The following is a 27,281-nucleotide window of genomic DNA, read 5'->3' on the forward strand; positions in this document are numbered from 1 at the left end:
TAAAGAACACCCTCTGTGTTCTGTTAGACGGGTAACTCTCAATCCACAGTGTAAAGGGGTATAAAGCCATAACATATACATTTTTATAGCAGTATACTATGATCGATAATGTCTAAAGCCGCACTGAAGTCTAACAAAACAGCTCCCACTATCTTTTATTATCAATTTCTCTCAGCAAATCATCAGTCATTTGGGTAAGTTGAATGTGCATGTTTGAATGCATTTCTCTATAAGCATGCTGAACGTCTGTTGTTAATTTATTACCTGTAAACTAGCATTGTATCTGGTCAAACACCATTTTTTCCTAAAGTTCACTAAGCCTTGGTAACAGGCTGATTGGTCAGTTATTTGAGCCAGTAAATGGGGCTTTACTGTTCTTGGGTAGTGGATTTGACTTTTGCTTCCCTTCAGGCCTGAGGGCACACATTTTTTTGTAAGCTTAGATAGAAGAGATGGCAAATAGGAGTGGCAATATACTCCGCTATCATCCTTAGTAATTTTCCGTCCAAATTGTCAAGACCCTTGTCATTTTTGATAGACCCTTGTCATTTTTGATAGACAACAATCATGTTTTCACCTCTTCCACATTCACTTTACTGAATTCAAAATTACAACACTTGTCTTTCATAATTTGATCAGTTATACTTGGATGTGTTGGTTCTGCGTTTGTTGCTGGCATGTCATGCCTAAATTTGCTAATCTTGTCAATTAAAAAATGAATAAAGTTGGCAATATCAGTGGGTTTTGTGATGAATGAGCCATCTCATTCAATAAATGAATGATTGAGCTTAGTATGCCTTTTTGCCCAAAATGTAATTTAAGGTGCTCCAAAGCGTTTTACTATAATTCTTTATATACTTTATCCTTGTTTCATAGTATAGTTTTTTATTATTTTTGTTCTGTTCAGTCACATGATTTCTCAATTTGCAGTAGGTTTGCCAATCGGTTATGCAGCAAGACTTATTTGCCATTCCTTTTGCCTCTTCCCTCTCAACCATAACATTTTTCAATTCCTCATCAATTACTGGGATTTAACAGTTTTTACAGTAATTTTCTTAATGGGTGGATGCTTATTAGTAACTGGAGTAACTAATTTCATAAATGTGTCAAGTGCAGCGTCTGGTTGCTTCTCATTGGGGCGGCAGAGTAGCCTAGTGGTTAGAGCGTTGGACTAGAAACCGAAAGGTTTCATGTTCAAATTCCTGAGCTGACAAGGTACAAATCTGTCATTCTGCCCCTGAACAGGCAGTTAACCCACTGTTCCTAGGCCACCATTGAAAATAAGAATTTGTTCTTAACTGACATGCCCAGTTAAATAAAGGTAAAACACACACCACAGACCAGCAAATATTCTTTACATCAACATAGGAATCACTACAAAACCTTTTGTAGGACCTTTTTATACACAATATTAGGTCCAGCCTTTGGATCTCTGGTTTTCCTAGATATGGCTACCATATTGTCATCGCTACATCTGATGGATTTGGATACAGCTTTACAGCAGATTTCTGCAGCGTTACTAAAGATGTGATCAATACATGTGGATGTGGATTTCATCCCTGGGCTGTTTGTAAATACCCTGGTAGGTTGACTGATAACCTGAACCAGGTTGCAGGCACTGGTTACAGTTTGAAGCTTTTTCTTGAGTGGGCAGTTTGACAAAAGCCAGTCAATATTTAGGTCACCCAGAAAATATACTTTTCTGTTGATATCACATACATTATCAAGCATTTCACACATATTATCCAGATACTGACTGTTAGCGCGGTGGTCTATAGCAACTTCCTACAAGATTGGGCTTTAGGTATTGCTACCACTATACCAATTAAATATATTATCTACGTGAGTTTCTGAGATGGTCAGTATATGAATTTTCTAGATTTCATGAACCTTATTTATTAGGCTACAAATGTTAATGTGGGCTATTTTTAGCACTTTTCTGGGATGCTTGATTGTTTTCATTGCTTTACTGGGAATCTTATCAGAACTAGACATGACAGTGATATTGGACCAGAGATAATTGGAGGCTTTTCAGAGCCTTTTAGGGTGTTGATCGGCTCAATAAAATCCTGTTTCATTAGCTCTGATTAGCCCTTTTTTAATGTAATTTGATCCCACGTGCACTACGACAGCAGCAGCCCTTGGCACCCGGGAGGCCTGATGTGCAAGGGAGCCCGGGAGGCCTGATGTGCGAGGTAGCCCAGGAGGCCTGATGTGCGAGGTAGCCCAGGAGGCCTGATGTGCGAGGTAGCCCAGGAGGCCTGATGTGCGAGGTAGCCCGGGAGGCCTGATGTGCGAGGTAGCCCGGGAGGCCTGATGTGCGAGGTAGCCCAGGAGGCCTGATGTGCGAGGTAGCCCAGGAGGCCTGATGTGCGAGGGAGCCCGGGAGGCCTGATGTGCGAGGGAGCCCGGGAGGTCTGATGTGCGAGGGAGCCCGGGTTGTACGGGCCTGTGGTAGAGACCTTCTGAGCTGTACCCTCAGGAGATAGGGTAGAGGATGAAGGAGCAGGAGCAGGAATCTCTGGCAGGTGGGAGAAACTGTTGGGTCAGCAGGATGGGATCCCCCAAAGCCATTTCAGCCACATTCATCAAAAGACAGCTGCCTTGCGCTGGGCTTGGGGTGTGTGACGTGCCTCCACTGGGATGCAGGATCGATAACCGTGGCATCTGCCAGGTTTATTCTCCAAGGGGGGTGGGGAGGGGCGGCCGGGATGGGAGGTCGGGGTAGGATAGGAGGACTGGGTGAGATGCGAGGGGAGAGGTGACTTCACTAGGGAGGGGTCTTTGCAGGGCAGCCCAGTCCTTCAGAGAGTGGCAACACAGGGGCGAGGCAGTGGCGCGACGACCAGGCTGAGGAGTATAAAAGGAAAAGGTCTTAAAGTGGGACCTATCCAGGATACACTGCAATGTCTCAATTTGTTACTTTTGACGTTCAGCTCAGACAATATTCTGACAGTTTCCACATTGGAAATTTGGCCGGACAATATTATCCCGGAACTGTGCAAAATAGTTGCAGCTCCTACATGGGAATAAACGTTCACATAGTCTCTAAAAGGGGTTGCTGCCAGTCTGGTAAAAGTCAGTTCCCCTGATGGGGGAAAGTGGTAGATGCCATTTTGAAAAAAATGCACTTAAAATCCATGCAAATAAAATGGGTTGGCGAGGAATCAACTAAAAGTCAATCAATCCACACAGCGTGACAGTTAGATTAAATCAGCACAGTTATAGGCAGCAAGCCAGAAGCAAGCCAGAACCCAACCACAGACTAGAAATCAGCCAGCACTAGGACCCACAATAAATACAACCAAGAGGCACAAAACTCGACAGCATAACAGGAGCAAGGAGAGAACTATTACTTACTCAAGGCGATTAAATACCATCAAAACAGCAACGCAACGGAGGTCATACCTGTATGATAGCCAGGAGAGAAACACATTGGAGGTAGTTTTCAGTACAGGCTGGTAGAAGCTGGGAGGGTGGCAAGCGCTATAGTCCACAAACATCCAAGGCACATTGACTCTGTATGCAATATTGTACTATTGTCCAGTGTGTTTACAGCCAGATGAACCATAGGTAGATGGAGACCAACAAAAATCTGTACAAATCTTTTCAGCGACAAACTGATGGGACCAAGGACATGCTTGCTGCCATCTTAAAAAGTGGGTGTGGCTTCAGTTTAATATGACATGTAGCCTATTTGAAATGAGGAGTGATTCTCACGTTCACCCTTTCATGTTTATTAAAATACTTTTCATTCAAATCATATGGTTTGGTTTCAGTACTTCAAAACCAAATGGTAGGTCCAGGTCACAACAACAGACTGGTGTTGGTTATATTGTGATTTAAATGAATGGAGCGAATTTGGAGCGGCAGTTTCCCCCCCCCCTGTGAGGACAGAGCGGCTTTTAGAAGAGCGGTTGGAAAAGGAAGTGCGCTTCGATGAGCGGGATTTCTGACCACTCAACTATGCTCACATACTCTGTACCGAAAACACATTGGCACATACACTGAGTGTACAAAACATTAGGAACACCTTCCTAGTATTCAGTTGCACCCCATTTTGCCCTGAGAACAGCCTCAATTCGTTGGGGAATGGACTCTACAAGGTGTCGAAAGCGTTTCACAGGGATGCTGGCCCATGTTGACTCCAATGTTTCCTACTGTTGTGTCATGTTGGCTGGATGTCCTTTGGGTGGTGGACCATTGTTTATATACACGGTAAACATGACACCTACTACTACCCCATTCAAAGCATTGAAATATTTTGTCTTGCACATTCACCCTCTGAATGGGTCTCACTCTCCCTGTGTGTTGCAGGTTAGTGCTCAGTGTGAGTGTCAGCACAACACAGCAGGTGTAAACTGTGAGCAATGTGCTGATCTCTACAACGACCTGCCCTGGAGATCTGCAGAGGAGGGAAACACACACACCTGCAAACGTACGCAACCACTGATGCCTTAATACACCGACTGCATCTTTTTGATTATTTGCATGTGTGCAGGAGTAGGAGGACTTTACTAAAGTAGCGCATAATCAGCAAATATAAGTCATCTTCCTATGGAGACTGAACACCCTCAGTACAGTTGCGAGTGAGTGGACGGAACACATGCAGCCACAGATGCGTTGATATGATATGTTGAATATTTCCTCTGGTGCTGCCCCCTGTAGGTTGTGAGTGTAACAACCACGCCCAGCGGTGCCGTTTCGACCCATCTGTGTATGAGGCGAGCGGATGGAGGAGTGGGGGAGTGTGTGAGGGCTGTCTGCACCACACAACCGGGCCCAAATGTGACCGCTGTGCCCCTGGATACCAACTCAACCACTGGAGCAGCATAGACCAGCCTGATGCCTGCATACGTGAGTGATCTTAAGACCGGGTTTAATAATATATATTCCTCAAATACTACTGCCTTTATTCCTCGTTCTCTCCTACTATAGGTTTAATCAGCACCACAATATGCTGCAGTGTTCTATTATCTTTGTTGTGTTTCTGTTTTGTTCCCTGTGTTTTGTACAGGCTGCCATTGCAGTGCAGAGGGGGCGGAGAATGGGGGTCGGTGTGATGATGTCACAGGGTCGTGTCGCTGCAAGATGGGATACTATGGCCTGACTGCCTCCAACCCTCTGGGCTGCACGAGTGAGTCGCCTTTCACCCTTGACCCTGAACCCGTTCATAAACTCTCCCTGTGTTATGATTACTTACAACTGTATTCGCCATACTGTGGTGGTGTCCAGAGTGTATGTGTATGTCTATCCCCATCTGACTTTATGTCTTCTCCAGAGTGCTTGTGCAGTGCAGAGGGCTCCCTGTCCAGTGTGTGTGACCCTGTGAGCGGTCAGTGTCCCTGTCGACCTTACCACCAGGGGCTGACTTGTGAACTCTGTTCCCGTGGTTACTGGAACCCCTCCTCCCCCCACGGCTGTGAGCCCTGTCGCTGTGACCCCACCAACTCCCATGGTGACACCTGCGACCGGAGTACGGGTCAGTGTCAGTGCAGGTCAGGGTTCGGAGGTCGTACCTGTACAGAATGTCCTGACAACACTTACGGAGACCCCCTCATTGGCTGCAGACGTAAGTGACCGGTCGTGTTCTGTCATAGAAAGGTTCAAAGGTTCTTAGACATGCTTTGTTCAATGCTTTGATCAATTCAGTCCAAATGGACAACTAAGTCAAACAATTTCTTTCCTCTTCATGTCGCCCTCCCTTTCTCCGTCTCCCTCTCTCTCCACCTCCTCCCTCCCTCCCTCTCTCTGCAGTGTGTCAGTGTGCTGCCGGAGGCATGGTACCAGGAGGCTGTGATAAGCGTACAGGGGCCTGCCGGTGCCGCATTGGTGTCATAGGTACTCGTTGCGATGCCTGTAGCCGTGGCCATGTTTACTCCTTTCCCGACTGTGAAGTCTGCCCCTCCTGCTTCTTCTCTCTGGACTCCTACATCCAGAACCTCACCCTGGGCCTAGAGAGACTCTCCGCCAGAATCCCCTCTCGTCCTGGCGGCTCGTTGCCCACCGGTCTGGGTCTCCGCATCCAGGCCTTGGAGGCCACTCTCATCCAGATACGTGACTCTCTCCCACTCCCAACTCCCTCTATGAGACAAGTCAACAACGCCCTCTTTCAGCTACGCAGACTAAGGTAGGAAGATGTTCGGATGTCCCCGGGAAAACGTAGAATGTCCAAATAAAAGTGGGCATCAGATTCCATAACCTGCAATACTTTGCTTTCAAAATTAGATATTTTCGTTGTCCAAATGTAAACACCCCTAGATCTGAAGGCCACAGTCCTTCATTACCTAGCTCACTATCCCTCATCCCCATTGTAATCGTCCAGGGACCAGTTAGATCAGGTGGATGGGGATCTGTCACCCCAAGGCAGAGGCCTCGAGCTGGGCTCACAGCTGGACGAGTTGCAGGCTCTCCTGGGCGGTCTGGGTCTGCTGTACAACTTCAAGAGAGATGCTCTAAGGAACCCTATCAACTCCAACAATGCAGGTGAGAGAGATACGCCACCGCAGAACTGTGAGCACCATCCGTGTGTGACCACAAAAAGACAGTGAGGAATTTAGAATCCAGAAATCAAAATCTGGTTTTGTTTTAGCTCATTTATGGCTGCTAACACAGCTGTTTGTCTGTCGTCTTGGTTTGTTCTCTCTCAGGGGCCTTCTCTTCTATAAAGAATGCCCATGATGAGTCCACGGATGCGGCGAAGAGTGTGGATGCTAGTGGGAAGACTGTAGATCAATCTTCAGCGGTCAGAGAGGACGCTCTTGACCTCCAGAACCAGGTTCAACCAGAAAACACCAGAGACCTGGAGAAACTCAACCAGCAGCTGAACACCAAACCTGACCTCTCACCTACTGCCAAGCAGGTAAGCTTAACCCTAGCCTTAACCCTAGACCTAGCCTTAACCCTTAACCCTAGACCTAGCCTTAACCCTTAACCCTAGACCTAGCCCTAGCCTTAACCAAAGACCTAGCCATAACCCTAGCTTTAACCCTTAACCCTAAACCCTAGACCTAGCCTTAACCCTTAATCCTAGACCTAGCCGTAACCAAAGACCTAGCCATAACCCTAGCTTTAACCCTTAACCCTAAACCCTAGACCTAGCCTAACCCTAGCTTTAACCCTTAACCCTAAACCCTAGACCTAGCCTTAACCCTAGCTTTAACCCTTAGCCCTAGCCTTAACCCTAGACCTAGCCCTACCCTTAACCCTAACTCCACCTTAACGTGACGGCGTATTTTTATTCAGGTGTGTGGCAGTGTGCGCTCTGCCCCTTGTACCCCTGCCCAGTGTGATGGTGAGCTGTGCCCTGCGGAGGGGGCGCCACCCTGTGGTCGTGGCGAGAGTTGCGTTGGGGCTCTGCCTCTGGGGACCCGAGCTGTTGGGGATGCTGAGGAGGTAAAGGACAGACTGCAGCAGCTCAATGGGAAGATCACACAGGCTGCTGCACAGGTAGGAGGTGACACTTGTTTGTTTACTGTATGTTATAACCTACAAAACTGTTTATTGGGTTTGAATACTGACATGTAGTATATGTCCTTCAGTCAATGAAGTGGTTTGTTTCATCATATGGCGCTCAATGCTTTGCTCCTTTCTCCATTCAATGCACAGATCCAGAAAACACAGGACACGGTCAATCTGGTCAGACAGTCCACGGATGATCTGGGCAATCAGATGAGGCGGGCCAGGGATGACTTGGAGGCAGATCTGCAGGAGACAAGATACTTTGTTAAAGAGCTGAAGGACTTCCTGTCAGGTGACACATCGACGGTTATGTTCCAGTACCTTCAATAACCTATTTACACTGTTTAATTAGTAGTAAAGGTATTGAAGTAGTAGTATTGCATCTTTGTGAGTGTGTAGTTCACTGACATTCCCCTCGTCTCTCCCTTCCCCCCTCTCTAACACTCTTTCTCATCCTCCCTCCTGCAATCCTCTTCTCTCTCTCCCTCCCTCCTTGACTCCAGACCCGTCGTCAGACCCGACAGACATCAGCACGGTGAGTGAGTGGATCTTGAACGCCAAGCTGCCTCTCAGTCTGGCAGCTCTGAAGAGGAAGCTTCAGGAGATCAGAGCCCTGGCGGCAGGACTCCCAGACAGCAAAGCAGTCCTGGACCAGGCTGGACCACAGCTCGACACTGCCCGGCTCCTGCTACAGGAGGCCCAGGACGCCAGGTATAACACCTTATGACCTCTTATGTCAGTCTTATGACAGGGCTGTGTACTGGAAGCCGCCATGGTTCAAGTAAAGTGTTAGTTGTAATTGATGTCATGTATGAAAATGCTGTGTGGTTTCAGAAGTCCCTTTAACGTTACTGAGACTGCTGTGAATGTTGCCGTAAGGTTGCTGTAACATTGTCCTAACTTTGTTGTGTGCTGTGTGACAGGGACACTGGGCTGGGTGTGAAGGATGATGTTGACGGGCTGCTGGAGGGCTTCACAGCAGTGGAGGGCTCCTTCTCTGGCCTGAACGACAAAGTGCAGGACAGCCTGGACATAGTGGAAGACATCAGCAACAGTCTCGCACAGGTGAGCGAGAGATGAACGAGTCCATTTGAGCTAATGTGCTCCAATAAGTACAATTACGCTTTCAAACTAGTCTGACACTGATTGTTTTGCCTCAATTTTTCCAAATCCTTCACAGCTTCTTACCTTACTATTCTTCTCTCATTTTGATCCCCTCCTCCCTCCAGACCAAGGCCCAGTTGACTCCCGCAGTGAAGGCTCTAGGGGAGGTGTCTGCCCTGGCTGAGGGAATGAAACCTCAGCTGGAGGGGCTCAAGGCGCTGGTGCGCTCTGGAGGTCTGCTGGCCCAGAATGCTGAGGGAGAGGCCAAAAAGGCTAACAAGGAGGCAGATGCTGCGACCAGGGTGAGTGTGTGTTAAAGTATATGTGTGTGTGTGTGTGGTACTGTTCATGCATGCCTACTGTTTATACGTGTGTGTATGTGTACGTGTATGTCAGTGGAGGCTGCTGGCGGGAGGGCGGCTCATAATAATGACTGGAACGGAGCATGTTTGATGTATTTGATACCATTCCACTCATTCAGCTCCAGACATTACCGCGAGCCCGTCCTCCCCAATTAAGGTGCCACCAATCTCCCGTGGTGTGTGTGTATGTGTGTGTGTCCGTGTGTGTGTGTGTGTGTGTGTGTGTGTGTGTGTGTGTGTGTGTGTGCTAAACTGCCTGTCTCTTTATTTATAGGACCTGGCGTCCCTGGAGAAGCAGCTGGAGCAGCTGCGTGCTGCAGAGAGGACCAGTGGTCATGGCGATGGGACGGGGACGACAGGTGAGCGTCTCCGGAAGCTGCAGGAGGAGGCTGGTTCTCTGGCCCAGGACACTGGAGACATAATGAAGGCACTAGCAGGTACGGAGGAGGATAGCGAGGGGATACAAACACACCTGGCAAATTTGATTTGATTTTACTGTTTGCACAGCCCATCCAGTATGCAGGCATAATGCGTGTGTGGAACATTGGCTCGATTCATTCCATATTGTTGAAGTTCAGCGTTATGGCGAGATTGAAATGATTTAATGGTAATTTCCGATTGAGCCGACATATGCTAGTCTGGCTAACACCTAACTCTCAACGTCCTCCTGACTTCATAGTCTGAAATGGCTCTTTGATATTTTCGGCACAATGTGTCGATGATGAAGGGGGCTGTGCTTTTACTGGTTGGCTCTCCTCTTTCTCACTTAAAACCCCCCACATGCAAAGCCACACACAGCCGCAGAGCGCCGCCCGCTTCCATTACAATGGTTGGATTTTGGTTAATTAAGGGCTTGTAAGTAAGCATTTCACTGTAAGGTCTACTACACCTGTTGTATTCAGAGCATGTTACAAATCAAATTTGATTTGATATACAGTGGGGCAAAAAAGTATTTAGTCAGCCACCAATTGTGCAAGTTCTCCCACTTAAAAAGATGAGAGAGGCCTGTAATTTTCATCATAGGTACACTTCAACTATGACAGACAAAATGAGAAAAAAAATCCAGAAAATCACATTGTAGGATTTTTTATTAATTTATTTGCGAATTATGGTGGAAAATAAGTATTTGGTCACCTACAAACAAGCAAGATTTCTGGCTCACAGAGACCTGTAACTTCTTCTTTAAGAGGCTCCTCTGTCCTCCACTCGTTACCTGTATTAATGGCACCTGTTTGAACTTGTTATCAGTATAAAAGACACCTGTCCACAACCTCAAACAGTCACACTCCAAACTCCACTATGGCCAAGACCAAAGAGCTGTCAAAGGACACCAGAAACAAAATTGTAGACCTGCACCAGGCTGGGAAGACTGAATCTGCAATAGGTAAGCAGCTTGGTTTGAAGAAATCAACTGTGGGAGCAATTATTAGGAAATGGAAGACATACAAGACCACTGATAATCTCCCTCGATCTGGGGCTCCACGCAAGATCTCACCCCGTGGGGTCAAAATGATCACAACGGTGAGCAAAAATCCCAGAACCACACGGGGGGACCTATTGAATGACCTGCAGAGAGCTGGGACCAAAGTAACAAAGCCTACCATCAGTAACACACTACGCCGCCAGGGACTCAAATCCTGCAGTGCCAGACGTGTCCTCCTGCTTAAGCCAGTACATGTCCAGGCCCGTCTGAAGTTTGCTAGAGAGCATTTGGATGATCCAGAAGAAGATTGGGAGAATGTAATATGGTCAGATGAAACCAAAATATAACTTTTTGGTAAAAACTCAACTCGTCGTGTTTGGAGGACAAAGAATGCTGAGTTGCATCCAAAGAACACCATACCTACTGTGAAGCATGGGGGTGGAAACATCATGCTTTGGGGCTGTTTTTCTGCAAAGGGACCAGGACGACTGATCCGTGTATTGGAAAGAATGAATGGGGCCATGTATCATGAGATCTTGAGTGAAAACCTCCTTCCATCAGCAAGGGCATTGAAGATGAAATGTGGCTGGGTCTTTCAGCATGACAATGATCCCAAACACACCGCCCGGGCAACGAAGGAGTGGCTTCGTAAGACGCATTTCAAGGTCCTGGAGTGGCCTAGCCAGTCTCCAGATCTCAACCCCATAGAAAATCTTTGGAGGGAGTTGAAAGTCCGTGTTGCCCAGCAACAGCCCCAAAACATCACTGCTCTAGAGGATATCTGCATGGAGGAATGGGCCAAAATACCAGCAACAGTGTGTGAAAACCTTGTGAAGACTTACAGAAAACGTTTGACCTCTGTCACTGCCAACAAAGGGTATATAACAAAGTATTAAGATAAACTTGAGTTATTTACCAAATACTTATTTTCCACCCTAATTTGCAAATAAAATCATTAAAAATCCTACAATGTGATTTCTGGATTTTTTTTTCTCATTTTGTCTGTCATAGTTCAAGTGTACCTATGATGAAAATTACAGGCCTCTCTCATCTTTTTAAGTGGGAGAACTTGCACAATTGGTGGCTGACTAAATACTTTTTTGCCCCACTGTGTATATATATATATATATATATATATATATATATAAATGTAAATAAAAAAAACATTCCCCTCTCTTCCTGTTCCTGCTCTCCTCCCCCTCTCTCTCCTCTCTCCTCCTCTATGTTCAGGTAAAGCAGACTCTCTGCGTAGACTACAGGATGAGGTCCTACTGAAGTCCCAGAGGCTGACCGGTCTGGACGGCAAACTGCGGGACCTCCTGGCTGACATGAGACAGAAGGTCAAGATCCTCTCCACCTGCCAGGGCTGAGAGGTAAAAGGGCAGAGGTCATCCTCAAATAGCCTCTTCATTGAGATAGAGGAGCGATGTTATTTATTTTGTCCCATTTTGTAGAATAAATGTCCCAATAAATATATTTTTTCATGACGTGCGGTTTTTAACTTTATCCTACGACATCCCAGTGACATCATTAGGCCTGGGATTTCTGGGGCTGCAGCCCTGAATGTTTTTGGTCCAGCCCCAAACCTTTTGATGAATATAGAAATTGCAGGATGTATGTCTGATATGAGTTCCCATACTGGCCTATCACTTACACGCTAGGCAGTATGCCGTAGAGACTGTTACGGAGTCTAGTTGACAAGGCTATTGAACCAGACATTGGTGTCTGTCTTTATTCCTTTATCCAACATATCATACTGAAACAGAGACTGTCATGATTTTAGCATTACTTTGCTGAAAACGGTGTGTCACTAGCCCAAACCGTTCAAAAGATGTGATCCATTTTAACGGAGATATGTTTTATTTATTTTTTTACTATCGTGAATTCGCTGGAAGCGGTCCCTGCCGCTTCAAAACCAGGCTACTTGGGGATCGCTAATTAGATGATTTGTTGAATAACAAACAAGCTTGTTCAGTCACGATACCTTATTAGCTAACAACCTGGTAACTGGACAGGCACACATTTGGTTAAGATGGCACATGGAGAAAGAGATAGCGTACGTTTTATCCTAGTAGGGGGAGGGGGAAAAATAAATAGAGGGTGTAAATAGAGTGGTCTTGGGTAAGATTTGGACTATGCCATGTTGTCTTCAGGAGATTTTCTGTTTCATTTCTTTCCTTCACATTAGCTGATGTAAGATAGTGGAACAATTCCTATTCCTTATGATGTGCTATCCTATTATAGGATAATGAGTGTGTTTGTCAGCAAGAACAGTACTGTTATTCCTCATAAATCTTTTATTATTACACTTCTTCCCAATTTTGCTGGTGTAACTACTTATTTGAAATCTAATTTGCCTAAATTAGAAGAGACTTTCCATGTCATGTGGGTATATACGCTATGTCATGGTCATGTGGGTATATACGCTATGCCATGGTCATGTGGGTATATACGCTATGTCATGGTCATGTTGACTGTAAGTCATAAAAACAAGAATAGCCCATATTGAAATGCCTGTTACATCAATTATTCTATGTATTTTAGTAGTGTACACAAGCTGCTAGGCAGTGATGGTAAGGGGACTCTCAATAGCTCATAAATGCAAACGATCTTGCCCATGTAATGTAAGATGACAAGAGTCGGCATCTAGTCAGCCCCACCACCTATAGATTTGTCTTGATTGTGGGGTGACTTGAAGAAATGAATTGTTATAGCATAAACATTTTCAAACCCCCTGCACTTGGGAAACATACCCCCGCAGGAATTTTCTTTCTTCAAGCTGTATTTTAAAGGGATAGTTCACCCACTTTGTAGAAAAGGCTCTCATTTGCAATATACTTTTTAGGGAACTGTCCCTTTAGTTGCACTTTTTTTTGTTAACTTTGCCTTTAACTGCAGACACTTCTGAGCCATCACAATATAGGCTTTTGGGCACTGGATACCTCTATACATCTCTATGCTTTTTATTGTTTGGATTTGTGTGTGTTTTGTATTGTTTGTCTTGCTACTCTGCTAGAGCTAGACATCTGCAAAATATGTGTACACGGCCAATAACATTTGGTTTGATTTTGCTCTGAGCGCACCTGCAACCAATTCCCTTATTAAATACCTGAGTTCCCTTTGTCTTTAGTTCAGTACCAAAGATCCCATGCCTCTTGAAAATACTCTCCAGCGTTTATCCCTTTTCGTTTCTATTATCTGTGCATCCAATACCCAACGTGAGTAACCCGCAATATTGTTTCCATTTTACTTTCTTGTTTCATGTGTGAATGTATGAGCATTTAATGATGCGCTGTCGTATCAGTAGTGGTAGACTGTTGAGTTGTTGCAGCATGTTGCATATGGACATTAATAATTCACATATTTAGTATATCCTTCAAAGATTGATGATACTGACATGGAAATAATGGGTATGATAATTATGTTCATGTTTATTCTTAATATGAAATTTCCTAACGCAAATGTTTAGCTTTCTATGTTGTGTTTATTATTTTTAGCACACAAGTCAATAATGAATTATGATTTATTGGAGAAAATAAACGGGAGCTGCAGCTCTCTAAACCGAAACCCCACGTCTCTCCTCCATCCTTGTCCTCTAACCGGGACACCTGTATCAGCTCCTTACAGTTAAGTCCTTTAGCAGACGCTCTTATCCAGATTGATTTACAGGAGCAAGTAGGGTTCAGTGACTTAATCAAGGGCACATCAACAGTTCAAGGCTTCTTCGCTCACCCATGTCTGACATCAGAATAGGCAACCTGCCTTTGACATTGTTTTTATTACATTTTTGGCACAATTCTTTCATCTCTCAATGCTCAGATTGATGCATTTAGCTGTTGAAATTCAAAATGTTGTCCCTGGGAATGGATCCCCCTTACAGCTCAATGGGCTAAAGCCTACAATGTCCTCAAATCCTAGAAACGCCCCTGCTGCGACCTACATTCCACCAATAGCTGTAGAGTAGCCTCGTTTGACCATCCTGATGTCCGGAGCTGACATTCTGCCACAAGGATTCAGTGATGCTAACGCTTTTCCGTTTGTTTTGTGCAAAGCCCCTCAGCTACAATAGTTCAATCATAGGAGGCCCAGACTGGTGGAGGTGAAATGAAATGAGAGCGCAGTGGTCAGGATGGTGGATTAGGCCGAAGAGGAGAGATGTGTGAGGGTAGAAAAGTATAGAAGAGGACGATTTACATTGAAGTTTTTTATTTAGAAACAAAACAAAGAAGCAAAATATAGTGCTTGTGGTCAAACAGTTACAATGGCATCGACACTACAAGAGGAACTCTACAGCAGTTTATGGCATAAAAGTGGCACATGTGATCATCTCTGTACGTAAAGTGGTGTTATTATTACACAGGACCACTTTAAGTAGAGTAGTAACCATCTTCTCTGACAGGGAATAATGTCAACCCTCCTCAACCCCAAAGTCATTGTTATGACATGAGCGTTAGGGTTCAAACAATGGGTCAACGTCATTCAAACCTGTGGGCAAGATTCATAAGTCAAAATCCTTACATTTAGGATGATAAAATAAACAAATAATTCACACAATACAAAAGCACACGGCGTCGATTAAACGCTTGACATCGATGACGTCGCAAAGCACTTCCCCCTTGAATAAATGTCATGCAGATTTCATAAACTCTACAGTGAAATCATTATTTGACCAGGTTTTTATCCATACATTTTCTTCAGATCCACAGGACTCTGGTTTCTCCAGGTCCATTAGTAGGAACAGATGTGAGTGAATGAAGAACAGTTTAATTTAGTTCAGACAGCAACACAAAGTAGCCAAAGCCAATGAATGAGTTACAATCTAGCCATCACAGCTATCATATCAGAAACAAATAGTCAAAGAAATACAGTACGTCTTTGTATACTTCAAATGTACCATTTCTGTTGAGATATAAGTACAGAATGTACACTCTTCTAAACATCGACAGTGGCCTGGGTCAAAGAAATGAAAAGTTTACATTTGTGCGAGTGTAAATGTACTACGTTGTAGTTGGGTAGGAATCTCAGGTCTTCCTGTGTTCTCTGGATAAGGTTCGGGCCCTGGCCCTTGCTACGGGCCTCTGGGCATCTCAGAGGAGCACTTCAGAGTACTACTCCTGAACCAGCAGGAGGCAGCTGACACCTGTAGAGTGGCTCAAACTTCTTGACTGCAACACTGGAGGGGCGTGGGGAGTGTAAATCCACATGAAGATTCATATAATTCATGTGAGAGTTTTCCTATCAACTCTCCGTTTATTGTGTACATGAGTGTATGCAAGCACATGTGCATTGTGTATTTGAGACCTATTTACCTTTAAGCCAATGAATTGATCCTTAGGTCAATCAATCACATAACAGAACACACCCCAGTCTGCATGGTGTGCCCATTCCTATTGGTCGCCCTGTCAATGGCATCACAGCTGAAACAGACAGCAAAAAGCAAAGCCTTAAGAACCACAGATTTTACACTTTGGACACAACACAACTCAAACCCCCCCCCCCCCCCCCCCGAATGACATATATTCCCCTCCCCTCAGTCCACTTGGACTCACCTCTTAGCTGCCTCGAATGAGGAGCAATTCTCTGCGTTACATGTCTCCATAACGACCGGCGTGTGCCTGGGCTCGCTGTGACTGGCTCTCAGGCCCCGGCACTGCACCTCCGGAGGGGTCACTGGGATTGGGGGGTTGCCGTTGGTGTCCTTGGCGGTGATGTTGTTGACGCCCTGCTGAGTATTCTGGGAGTTGCAGGGGATAGGTGGGAGAGGGGCATCAGGGTCGGCGTGGGCCAACTGCAGCTTCTTCATGTGGTTGATGGCTGCCGTGGCGTTGAAGGCTTGCTGTAACAAACAGACAGGAAGATTAGGATTTATATATATTTTTTTATGAATAATCATGTTTTGATGGTAATAATAATAGTAACGTAAGTATGATAGCATATTGTATGTAGCCCTATGACATGTTGCTCACCCTCCATTTGGACTTGGCAAAGTTCTTCTGGATCTGCATGCTGACTGATTCATAGATGTCCTGATCCCTCGCTGTCTTCCCAATGATCCTGCAACAGGAAATGACATTGTTAGAGCCACCAGGAACAAAGAATAAACAAGAAATAGTGGGATCCCCAGACACTGATCTTAGATCGGTTTTCTATTTTCCCCCTGAGGGGAGGGTGGACTGATCCTGGATCTGTGTGTGACTCACCAGGGGTGTCTGAGGGCCTGTTCTGTGCTGAAGCGTTTCTTAGGGTGCTTCTGCATCATGTTCCGGATGAAGTCCTTCGCTATGGAAACGGAGACAGACAAATGTCAACAACTGACAGGGAACTTTCAGCATATATGTAGTAAAAAGAAGTATTCTAGCACTGAGATGACTTATGAATAACTTTACTATGTAGTTATGGTACTCGTTCTGTGTTAATACCCTAGTCGTAGGGGTGGTGGTATGTCTTACCTGACTCTGAGATGTTATCCCAGAAGGGCGAGTGGAAAGCGTAGTCGGCCCTCATGATCTTAGAGAACAGACGTGTCTCGTTGTCCTCAAAGAACGGAGGGTAGCCGCATAGCCTGTTAAACGCAGAGGGAACACGGTTATCACAGAGTTATCACAATAACTTTCCCCAAACGTTATATAGAAATACCATCTCACAATGCAGTCATCCTAATACTATGAAAAGGTTGAGAAGAGGTGCTGGCGGATATAGATCTAGAAGTCCTAGATAGGTACTCACAGGATGTATGTGATGACCCCTATGGACCAGCAGTCCACTGCCTTGCTGTAGGGTTTCTGAGCCAGAACTTCAGGGGCTGTAGAAGTTCAAATATACACAGGATTAGATACCATGCTAGTCTTTTCTATCTGTGCAATAAAGCTTTACACTATTTCAATGACCAAACAACTAACACACGGTTGGCGCACGCACACACACACCAACATATCCTGGCGTGCCGCAGGCCGTGGACATCACTCCGTGGTCGGACATCTTGGACAGGCCGAAGTCACTGATCATGATCTTGGAGTTCTCATCTGAGTTGAAGTATAGTAGGTTCTCTGGCTGCACACACAGAGGGAAAGAGAATCAAAAAGCGTCAGAGAAACTATTCTCCCAACATAGTATATAATAGTGTTGTGTGTGTAAGATATGTCTGGAATATTGTATTTGTTTAAATGTATTTTTATTTAACCTTCATTTAGCAAGTCAGTTAAGAACAAAATCTTATTTACAATGACAGCCTACCCCGGCCAAACCCAAACCAGGACGACGCTGGGCCAATTGTGCGCCGCCCTATGGGACTCCCAATCACAGCCGGATGTGATACAGCCTGGATATTACACGTGTGTGTGTGTGTGTGTGTGTGTGTGTGTGTGTGTAACATACCTTGAGGTCCCTGTGCACTATGCTGTTCTCGTGAAGGTAGTTGACAGCCTCCAGCACTTGGTGAACCAGACAGCTGGCATCCTTCTCTGTGTACACCCCCCGATCTATGATACGGTCAAACAGTTCCCCACCAGACACCCTAGGAAAGAAACACACACACACACACACACATCAGAATCTCCACCACTATATTCAGCATCAGCCTTTAGTCTTCATTAGACTCTCCTCATTCAGCAGGTTTTGTTAAACAGCAACATTTCTCTATGTTCATAAATGCATTTAGTATATGTAGAGATAACGGTGCCCACTCACAGCTGCATGACAAGGTAGTAGTGTGTCCGAGTTTCATAGAAGTCTTCCAATCCAACCACATTGTCGTGCCTTATCCTGAGAGGAAGAGGAAGAGATGTGTGATGTTGTTCATTCAGGTGTGAGTGAGAGCGTGTGTGTGTGTACTTACTTCTTCAGCACAGTGATCTCGTTCTCTAGCTTGCTACAGCTGAGGTGTTTTTTCTTCAGACACTTCAGGGCATAGAGGTTTCCAGTCTTCTTTTCTCTCACCAGATACACCTCGGAGAACGAACCCCTACGCACACAGACAGAGAAACGGTTATAAGGCTATGTCCACTATCCAACCCGCATGGGTTTGAGCTCTATCGTCAATGAACCTCTTCGGGTTCCATAAACTTGCAGATTTCTGAGCTTAACTACAGTTAACAATTCTAGTCTCTAATCCAGGGGTGTCAAACTCCTTCAGCGGGGGGCTGAGTGTCTGCTGGTTTTTGCTATTCTGTTCAATGTGTGTCCAATTAAGACCTAGACAACTAGGTGAGGGGAGTTCCTAACTAATTCATGACCGTAAGTGCAAAGGAGGAGTGAAAACCCACAGACACTCGAAGGAAATAGTTAGACACCTGTGCTCTAATCAAATGATATACCGCTCAAATTAAACCAATAAGCTCTGAGGACGAAGTTGAACAACCTCATTCCACAGATATTTGGATAGGTGTAACCAAGATGGCGGAAGCGCTCATACACTCTTTGGAAGGCTACAGTGCTGTAGGTGGAGTCACCACCACCAAGCCTCACTCTCCTGGCTCATAGCTGCACACGGCTAGGAACAAGACGAATGAGTGAGAAAAAAAACATCAGAATTGGGCTGCCGGTCTAAACAGGGCCATAGAGGCTTCAGGTATAGCCTGTGCTCCTGAGGCCTGTGAATAGCAGCAGGGCAATACAGGAGGATGAGTACTCAAGCCTTTTCCATTACCCAGCCTGAAGCTCAGGACAGGTGGACCAGAGAAGAGACGCCTGAGATGATTGATTGATTGATTGATTACTTGATTTAATTGATTGGATAATTAAACATAGTAGCCTGCTCCAGCTGCAGACAACGTTACATACCACAGAAATTCTCAAGAACTAAAACACAATGAATCCCGGAGGCTTACTTCCATCGTCCATTGTGTCTGCTTGTCTCTGTCCGATCTTGCACAGTCAACCCTGGATGAACCCTGAGAAGACTGTGTGGGGGGGGGGGGGGGGGGGGGGGGGGGGGAGGCAAGTGTTCATGTGTGGGAGGGAGCCAAGATTATCCTAAACCTCATAAAATGGATCCGATCTCCCATCTGCTGACTGCCCTGTTTGAGGGAGACCAAGGTGTGGGTAATCCTCTTGTTTGGCAGACAACCATATTCCAACACCTGTGATACTGATGCAATACGTGAGCCCTGTGCCCAAAGACATCACTGTCTGGTAGAGACAGACATACAGACGGAGACATAATGTCCACCAGGCCTGGGTTCCAATACCGCAGTATTTGTTTTCTTTCAAATACTTTGATTGTGCTTCCCACTTCGCTTCCTTCCTCTCATCTGGCACTCCTGGCAGACTCGGTCAAACACTCAAAGTATTTTGAAAGAAAAGCATACTATTTGAACTCAGGTCTGATGAACACACACATATACAGATACTCAATGTAGCACACAAACTCACACACCCCAGCAGTCACACAGTCGCACTCATTCCCTCACACCTCACCTCGTGCAAATGCACACTGTCAACACACAATGCCAGGCCCTTAATCCTTTAATTGAGCAGTGATAGGCTGTGCCCGCTCTGTAATGACATCATTGCTCACCTGCCTGGCTCACACTTTTCTCAACCTCAGCCTCTCTCATGTATTATGCTGTAAGCTGCTTGAGGAGAGGGTTGAGGAGGTGAGGAGGAGGCTCAGACAACAGGTAGGCCAGGGACAACAGACAGACCCCTCTCACTCTGCAGATATCAGCGTTGTGTGGGCAGTAAAACATTTCTATTGGATTTCACAAAGAACAACTCCTTTCATAAAGCTCTCATATACTGTGCATAGACCTACTGTGCATAGACCTACTGTGCATAGACCCACTGTGCATAGACCCACTGTGCATAGACCCACTGTGCATAGACCCACTGTGCATAGACCCACTGTGCATAGACCCACTGTGCATAGACCTACAAAACACACATACACCCACACATGCACACAACCACACTCTAGTACACATGTGCTCAGACCCACATGCTCACACTCTCAGGCTCACACACACATGATCATAAATGTACGTACACATGAACACATTGGTCGACCAATTTTCCAAAATGTGCCATGTCCTGTCCCCTTTCGAATACTGTTGCTACTTCGTTTAAACTCAAAACTTTCCAAGAAAGGTTCAATCTTTAAGGTGAGAGAGACTGTATTGTGTGAGCGCCAAGTGTTCCCTTGATAAACATGACCTGCCCTGACCTGGGTCCTGATAATCTGATAATCTGGGTAGAACATTCCAGGATTATAGTGCCAAACTAGGATCCTTCTCTGGGCACAGGTAAAGTAGATATCCTGGAGATGCACTTAATCCTGTAATAATGGCTCTTTAGTCGGAGATAAGAAGCTGACAAGAGCTGCTACTCAGCAACAAAGGCCCAGTGAAAACAACCAAGCACAAAATGGCTGCCATCGGATGAAGCGAGTTATCTTCAAAAGTAAAAGTGCTTTGAATTACACCTCCAGGCAGTCATTTAAACGGACAAAGTACTTACGATCCCAGCGCTTTTTTGAATTCGAACACATCTCTGATATTGTTGGTGACTTTCTTCCAACTGCAGGTTATTTCTTTGCGACCCATGGTGGCTCTGTCGTCACAGCCGGCACCTGGAACAGCGACAGACAAGCAGTTTTACTCTGCAGAACACTGTACATTCCTTTTCAAAAGACAACCCTCACCACACATAAAGAAGCCCAACATGACCAAACACTTTGGGACAGAGTTTCTCATATGGTGGGTGGGGACCAACCCACTGGTAGGTCACAGCCATTTCCTCTTGGGTCATGTCTTAGGACTAATATGGCTAGACACATCATTTGGATACAAGAACATTGGAAAGGCTTCAAGTAGCTCACAAAGCAACAACAACAACAAAATTGGGGGACCACAGCTTTGGTGGAGATCTCGGTTAACGACTGCCATCTTGTAAGCTCCCCATTTTACTTATATAAAAGCTTGCATGTTCAGTATGAGGTCATTAATTATTGGCCTAAGCTCGTTTGTACCCATCACTTACAGAAGGCCCAAAGAGGTGTAGGATTAGTGCTGTAATGCCTATTGATGGTTACTCTTTCCACCCTCTCCCTCCCCTCGCTCTCTCTCTCCTTCCTGTGCCAATTCAGCATGCAGATTACTGCTGATTCCCTGACAAACCCCCAAAACTGGGTTGATTTATTATACTGACCTTCACAAGAGGCCATTGTTGTGCCTCAAAACTCTCTCCAAGTTGGTTCTGCTTCTTTTTTTAAACCAATCAGCATCTGAATTTTAAAAAGAAGTACCCCAAACCCCCCTGAGTGATCTCACAATGTCATAGATAGAGCATAGAATATAATTAAGCAATAGGACAAGAGGGGGTGTTGTATATGGCCAATATACCATGGCTAAGGGCTGTCTTATGCACAACACAACGCGACGCAGATACAGACATTAGCCGTGGTATATTGGCCATATACCACAAACACCCGAGGTGCCTTATGGCTATTATCAACTGGTTACCAACGTAATTAGAATCAGTATTTTTTTGGTCAAACTTGTGGTAATCGATCTGATGTACCATGGCTTTCAGCCATTCAGCATTCATTCAATGATGATTATAAACTGGATGGTTCGAGCCCTGAAAGCTGATTGGCTGACAGCCATGGTATGTCAGACCATATACCACGGGTATGACAAAACATTTATTTTTACTGCTCTAATTACGTTGGTAACCAGTTTATTATAGCAATAAGGCACGTCCGGGGATTTGTGGTATATGGCCAATATACCATGGCTAAGGGTTGCTTCCAGGTACTCTGCATTGCGTCGTGCGTAAGAACAGTGCATAAGAACTCTTATCCATGGTATATTGTCCATATACCACCCCCCTTCATGGCTTATTGCTAAATTAAATACTAATGTCAGTGGATACCTCAGCCAAAATACATAAAACGTGTTGATAGAATATGGTAGACTTCCATTTGGGGTAATGCATACATTGTGTTGTCATGTGTCCATTCAATGAGGATTTCTTGTAAACTTTGTCCAGATTAAAATATTTGAATCGATAAAACAACGTATTTTCCAGGTCATTCCTAACGTGCAGTAGCACCGTGGGAAAAATCCGGGTGATCATCCGATAGCACACATGATTCAAATGGTCCTCAGAACTGTGCGTAAAATGTTCCCGACTGCCTTTGACGCATGGATATTTTAGGTGGAAATGTCGAAGATCATGACCATATTAAACTACAGTCAATTTCATTACTTGAAGCCAGAGATGGCGCAGCATTTCAATTATATAACATGCTCTATTTCTCTTTTAATAATGTAGCTTAAACTAAGCACAGAAAAACACGGACACAGTACACACTTAGATCTAAATAACTGAATAGAAACGTGAATGGGCATTTTTTTCTTACCTTATCTACAGAGAAGGTGCAAGAGTGCACTTGTTGAGGTATCTCGATAGACCTACTAGTTTCTTCACTGCAGACATGGAGACCGCGGAGCGTCCAGGGGCGTGGTCTGCCCTCCCCATCATTAATCAGACTAGAAAAAGAAAAAGAGTCCCACTTTTAATATTGTAAAAAATATTTATGACTTTGTATTGTTATTATGATTTAGAACACTATTTTCTTACATCATTTAAGCTAGAAACGTCATTCAAACTTTAAAACGTGCAGGCTGGTCAGGAATAGTGTGCTTGTATTCAACTTTTAATAAAATGTCTACCTTTTTGAACTATTAAGCTTTTTAATCTCCTGAAAAAACGCTCAACCATTTTCATGGGATTTCTTCAACATTCTAAAAGGTCCCATTGTTAAGCCGATGTTACACTGGAGGCAATTTATGGGTTGCTCAGTGTGTCACCACCCAGAAATAGCCTGCAACTTAGTTGCATTGCATCGCAAGAGATTGATTTCTATCCTATTTCACGGAATTGACTGTATGCAATGTCCAATCAGTAAGCAGAAAAACGTTTACAATGACTCGACATCAGTGGAGGCTTCTTAGGGGAGGATGGCTCATAATAATGGTTGTGACCGAGCGAATGGAATGGCATCAAACTATGTGTTTGCTACCATTCCACCCATTCCGGTCTAGCCATTACCACGAGCCTGTCATCCCCAATTAAGGTGTCACCAACCCCCTGTGCTCGTCATATAGTTCTGTTCAGAACTCCAACACAGTTGTCATGGTTAATGTACATGGTCTGGCAGTCAATAAATATCATTTTAAAAGTAAACCCAGACCTTTCTGTGTCTCAACTGAAATTGTCCAACATGAACTGCACTAGCTAGCTAGCTTAGCTCGTTGCTACCGTGGTAAATCCTTGTTGGCAAATAGGCAACCCAGGCCTTTCTCTTTCCAGTTTCAACTGAAATTGTCCAACATGAACTGCACTAGCTAGCTAAGCTTGTCACTAGCTTGGTAAAACATGGTTGGAAAATAGGCAATATTTTGGCTAGCTAGCGAAATTGTACAGCCAACATTTATATTATGTCTATCTTGATGCTATTACAATTACTAAACATTTGGATAAACAATTCATTTCTGAAACCATGATGTGATGTATGACATGATTGGGTGTTGCATGCAATTTCAATAGTGCTTGCATTGCTTCTTGTAACAGCAAAGTTGCTTGAGATGATGTCACTTGTATCTGCAACAGACATTGAGTCAAAATTGCTTCATGTGACACAGGCTTATAAAACTCATGACTTCCAACATTCGATTCACTGTAAACAAAGTAACGTTTGACACATCAGCTACTTTGATCACTTTCCCAACAAGTCAGACAATAACTCGGAGCGTGTGAAATCTTTACTTCTCTGCTTTTCTGATCTAAAATTAGAACACTTCTTACACAACCACAAAATCATTTTAAAGAGCTCAAGCAAGTCCCACAATATTTCTTCATGGAAAATTACCATCTATAGGTGTCACTTGCTTTCAATGTCCCTCACATCCTGCACAGTTTATTGGCAATAGTGCAGTGCCAGCGGACAGTGACCTAGGTTACTGTATAGGAAAACAAACCCACAGCTGCAAGGTTCACATGCTTTGCTTTGTTTTTAGATGGCCTCATTGGGAACCTATGGCAAGACTCATTGAACAACTACATAATTGCAGAGATGTCTGTGATTTCACATAAAGCCTGCAATGCATTACTTTAAATAAGTATATATGAGTGCTGCTTGTAATGTTCTATCATCTATTTACAGTATTTTACACTCAATGGTTGATAATATCTAATCTTTCTGATGTACGTTATGTGTGTAATACGTTTTTATGTCAATTATTGCCATGCAGAATGCATTAAACCTGTCCTGGGGGCTTTCAATGCATCAAACTGTTTCATAATATATGTACCCAACTGCAGGTGCACAATTTTTGCTGGGTATATAATCTACAGCCTAAGCATGATGCCATCAAGCCAACATGACACATGATTAGGCAACCTACGGCTGAATATCACTCTGTAGGCTATTCATAAATAAATCCAACCCTGTCTCCTCCCTCTGATATGAAAGCTGTACTTGTCCTGGTTCACACCCAGCTGCAAGCATTCACTCTTATGTAGCATTGGCCACTGTGTGTGTGTGTGTGTGTGTCAGTCTGGAGGGGAGTTTGTGTGCCACCTTTCACTCAATGCATTACAACATACTGTGAGCGATTATTCAGTGTTGTGTCTTCAGTGGTTGTGTCTACAAACCTAATTCTGTAGTATTCTAATTCTAGAACATACATGTTTTATAAGGCTCACACTTATAAAACACTGGACACAGTAAACTAAAGCCTGATGAAGCTTAGGAGCAGTGCAGCCCTGTAACTGATGAAGAGGGTGCTAGTGTAACAGTACAAATTTAGACCGTCCCCTCGCCCATACCCGGGCGCGAACTAGGGTCCTTCTGCACACATCAACAGTCACCCTCGAAGCATCGTTACCCATCGCGCCACAAAAGCCGCGGCCCTTGCAGAGCAAGGGGAACTACTACTTCAAGGCTAACTAAGCTAGCCGTTTCACATCCGTTACACTAGTACTTTCTTTATTATCTCACCATCCACTGCTGTTGTGGTTGCTGCTGCTGTGTACCTTGTATACGGTTAGTTACTTCTGCAGTGTGAGCGGTCACATCCTCTCCATATGAGACGTATGATTATCTCTACCTTAGTATACCATAGTAGGTGCATGTAGACTTGTGCTCCCGATATAGGGGAGGTAAATAATAACGTGATGGAGTCCAGGTGAGTCCGATTAAGCACTGATGCGCGTAATGATGGTGACAGGTGTGCATAATGATGAGCGGCCTGGTGGCCTCGAGCGCCAGAGAGGGGGAGCGGGGGCAGACATGACAATGATAGACAAAGGGCATCAAAGGAGGGGTATTACTTCGGTACAGGACATATGCATGCATAGTGACTGCAACTGCATTCTCTAACATGTTTCATCCATGTCACATACACTAGGTTCAGGGTTCAAATTGGGAGATTGCGGGGCTGCTGGCCACTCCCATTTGCATTTCAAATACCAATGTGTGCAGCACTAATAGGGAGTGAAAATATTAAAGTCATCCCAACCCACTATTCTTAGGGCAATGGTCAAAACAGGATATGGTTAGGCACAAAATGTCAATGTTAAATTAGAAGTCAGCTTTGGATATAGTTCAATTGAGGTTTTAGCAGCCTCAGAATGTCCCTGCTCTTCCGGAAAGAAGGCGGTGCTAGGTTAGTCTTAGATGCCCTCTGACTTAATTTAGCCTAATTTCAGCAGCAGTGGCTGGATGCACCGGATACAGCACTGGACCTTTTGTCATTCAATGGCTGCCAGGATATTGATAGCCACACTTAGCAGATTAGCGACACAGCCAACCAGCTAATGCAGTAAGTGATGCGCTCACCATGGTGCTATTAGCAGGGATCGTATCATTGTTAGATTTCCTGCTTTACTGCATAAAGACCATGAGCTGCAGTGCCAGAACCAACATGATCTTATGAACCCACTGGAGTGGACATAACATTTTCAGGAGACGGTGGTTAGGTGTGCAGGGGTTGGGTGAGAGAGCCTGCATAGCGTCTTCTGTAACTAATATTCTATATATGTATGCATGTCAGTCGTTGTGGCTGAGAGAGGTGAGGGGGTTTCAGAGGATACGGCTCATGGTCCAGTAATCATATATATTAGACATGTGATCCTATATTATCTCCATATAGGGAGCGGTTAACAAGGAGGGTTAAGGAGGTTTGGTTTGTGTGGCGACGAGAATTGTCTGCTCTTAACGGTCCTATATGTTCATTATGGAAAAACAAGTATATACAGTGCCTAGTGAAAGTCTACACACCCCTTGCAGTTTTCACATTTTGCTGCCTTATTATTAAATGTAAAATGGGATTAAATTTGATTTGTATTCACACCTATCTGCACAACCTGCTCTACATTCTCAAAGTGAAAGAACAATGATAGACACTTGTATTAATAAAAACATTTTATGAAGATGTCTTAATATTGTGAAACACTGTATTTTCAAGTACATACTAATATAAGGGTGAAACATCATTTATGTATAACAGTACCAGTCAAAAGTTTGGACACACCTACTCATTCAAGGGTTTTTCTTTATTTTTACTATTTTCTACAGTGTAGAATAATACTGAGATGTCAAAACTATGAAATAACACATACGGAATCATGTAGTAACCAAAAAAGTGTTAAACAAATCAAAACATATTTTAGATTCTTCAAAGTAGCCACCCTTTGCCTTGATGACAGCTTTGCACACTCTTGGCATTCTCTCAACCAGCTTCATGAGGTAGTCAGTCACCTGTAATGCTTTTCCAACAGTCTTGAAGGAGTTCCCACATATGCTGAGGACTATGCATGATGCTTTTCCCTCACTCTGCGGTCCAACTCATCCCAAACCATGTCAATTGGGTTGAGGTCAGATGATTGTGGAGGCCAGGTCATCTGATACAGCACTCCATCACTCTCCT

General features: G+C 44.5%; 2 protein-coding genes across 8 annotated transcripts in view; one reads left to right on the plus strand and one right to left on the minus strand.

Annotated features, from left to right (window-relative positions):
* The window catches only part of LOC110494989 (laminin subunit beta-3), a 30,512-nt gene extending 16,595 nt beyond the window's left edge, over positions 1 to 13,917 (plus strand). For all 4 annotated transcript variants that reach the window (XM_036948179.2, XM_090205271.1, XM_036948181.2 and 1 more), the window contains 14 exons: positions 4,318 to 4,438; positions 4,669 to 4,857; positions 5,018 to 5,137; positions 5,282 to 5,572; positions 5,758 to 6,130; positions 6,326 to 6,486; positions 6,651 to 6,862; positions 7,246 to 7,449; positions 7,609 to 7,753; positions 7,965 to 8,172; positions 8,385 to 8,526; positions 8,691 to 8,867; positions 9,202 to 9,364; positions 11,581 to 13,917. In XM_036948179.2, coding sequence (XP_036804074.2) covers positions 4,318 to 4,438; positions 4,669 to 4,857; positions 5,018 to 5,137; positions 5,282 to 5,572; positions 5,758 to 6,130; positions 6,326 to 6,486; positions 6,651 to 6,862; positions 7,246 to 7,449; positions 7,609 to 7,753; positions 7,965 to 8,172; positions 8,385 to 8,526; positions 8,691 to 8,867; positions 9,202 to 9,364; positions 11,581 to 11,720 — 2,646 coding nt within the window. In that variant the 3' untranslated portion in view covers positions 11,721 to 13,917. The remainder of the gene's footprint in view (positions 1 to 4,317; positions 4,439 to 4,668; positions 4,858 to 5,017; positions 5,138 to 5,281; positions 5,573 to 5,757; positions 6,131 to 6,325; positions 6,487 to 6,650; positions 6,863 to 7,245; positions 7,450 to 7,608; positions 7,754 to 7,964; positions 8,173 to 8,384; positions 8,527 to 8,690; positions 8,868 to 9,201; positions 9,365 to 11,580) is intronic.
* A 622-nt stretch (positions 13,918 to 14,539) lies between these two features.
* Positions 14,540 to 25,444, minus strand: LOC110493202 (calcium/calmodulin-dependent protein kinase type 1D). Of its 4 annotated transcripts, XM_036948210.2 has the most exons (15): positions 22,709 to 22,805; positions 21,493 to 21,568; positions 20,803 to 20,914; positions 19,176 to 19,247; positions 18,185 to 18,310; positions 18,037 to 18,111; positions 17,725 to 17,863; positions 17,277 to 17,400; positions 17,077 to 17,152; positions 16,800 to 16,912; positions 16,551 to 16,629; positions 16,317 to 16,404; positions 15,900 to 16,186; positions 15,660 to 15,767; positions 14,540 to 15,523 (listed from the first exon to the last, which is right to left on the minus strand). In XM_036948210.2, exons 2-14 carry the CDS (start codon positions 21,506 to 21,508, stop codon positions 15,695 to 15,697), a joined length of 1,380 nt encoding a protein of 459 aa, XP_036804105.1. In that variant the 5' UTR covers positions 21,509 to 21,568; positions 22,709 to 22,805; the 3' UTR covers positions 14,540 to 15,523; positions 15,660 to 15,694. The 4 variants fall into 4 exon arrangements, with proteins under 4 accessions (XP_036804105.1, XP_036804108.1, XP_090061410.1 ...); XM_036948213.2 differs by lacking the exons at positions 19,176 to 19,247; positions 21,493 to 21,568 and adding an exon at positions 25,352 to 25,444 and having other exon boundaries at positions 22,709 to 22,838; XM_090205284.1 differs by lacking the exon at positions 19,176 to 19,247 and having other exon boundaries at positions 22,709 to 22,838.
* Positions 25,445 to 27,281: the final 1,837 nt, after the last annotated feature.

This window comes from Oncorhynchus mykiss, chromosome 17 (genome assembly GCF_057628025.1).
Source record: "Oncorhynchus mykiss isolate SJ-2025 chromosome 17, ASM5762802v1, whole genome shotgun sequence".
In the NCBI taxonomy this organism is placed as follows: Eukaryota; Metazoa; Chordata; class Actinopteri; order Salmoniformes; family Salmonidae; genus Oncorhynchus; species Oncorhynchus mykiss.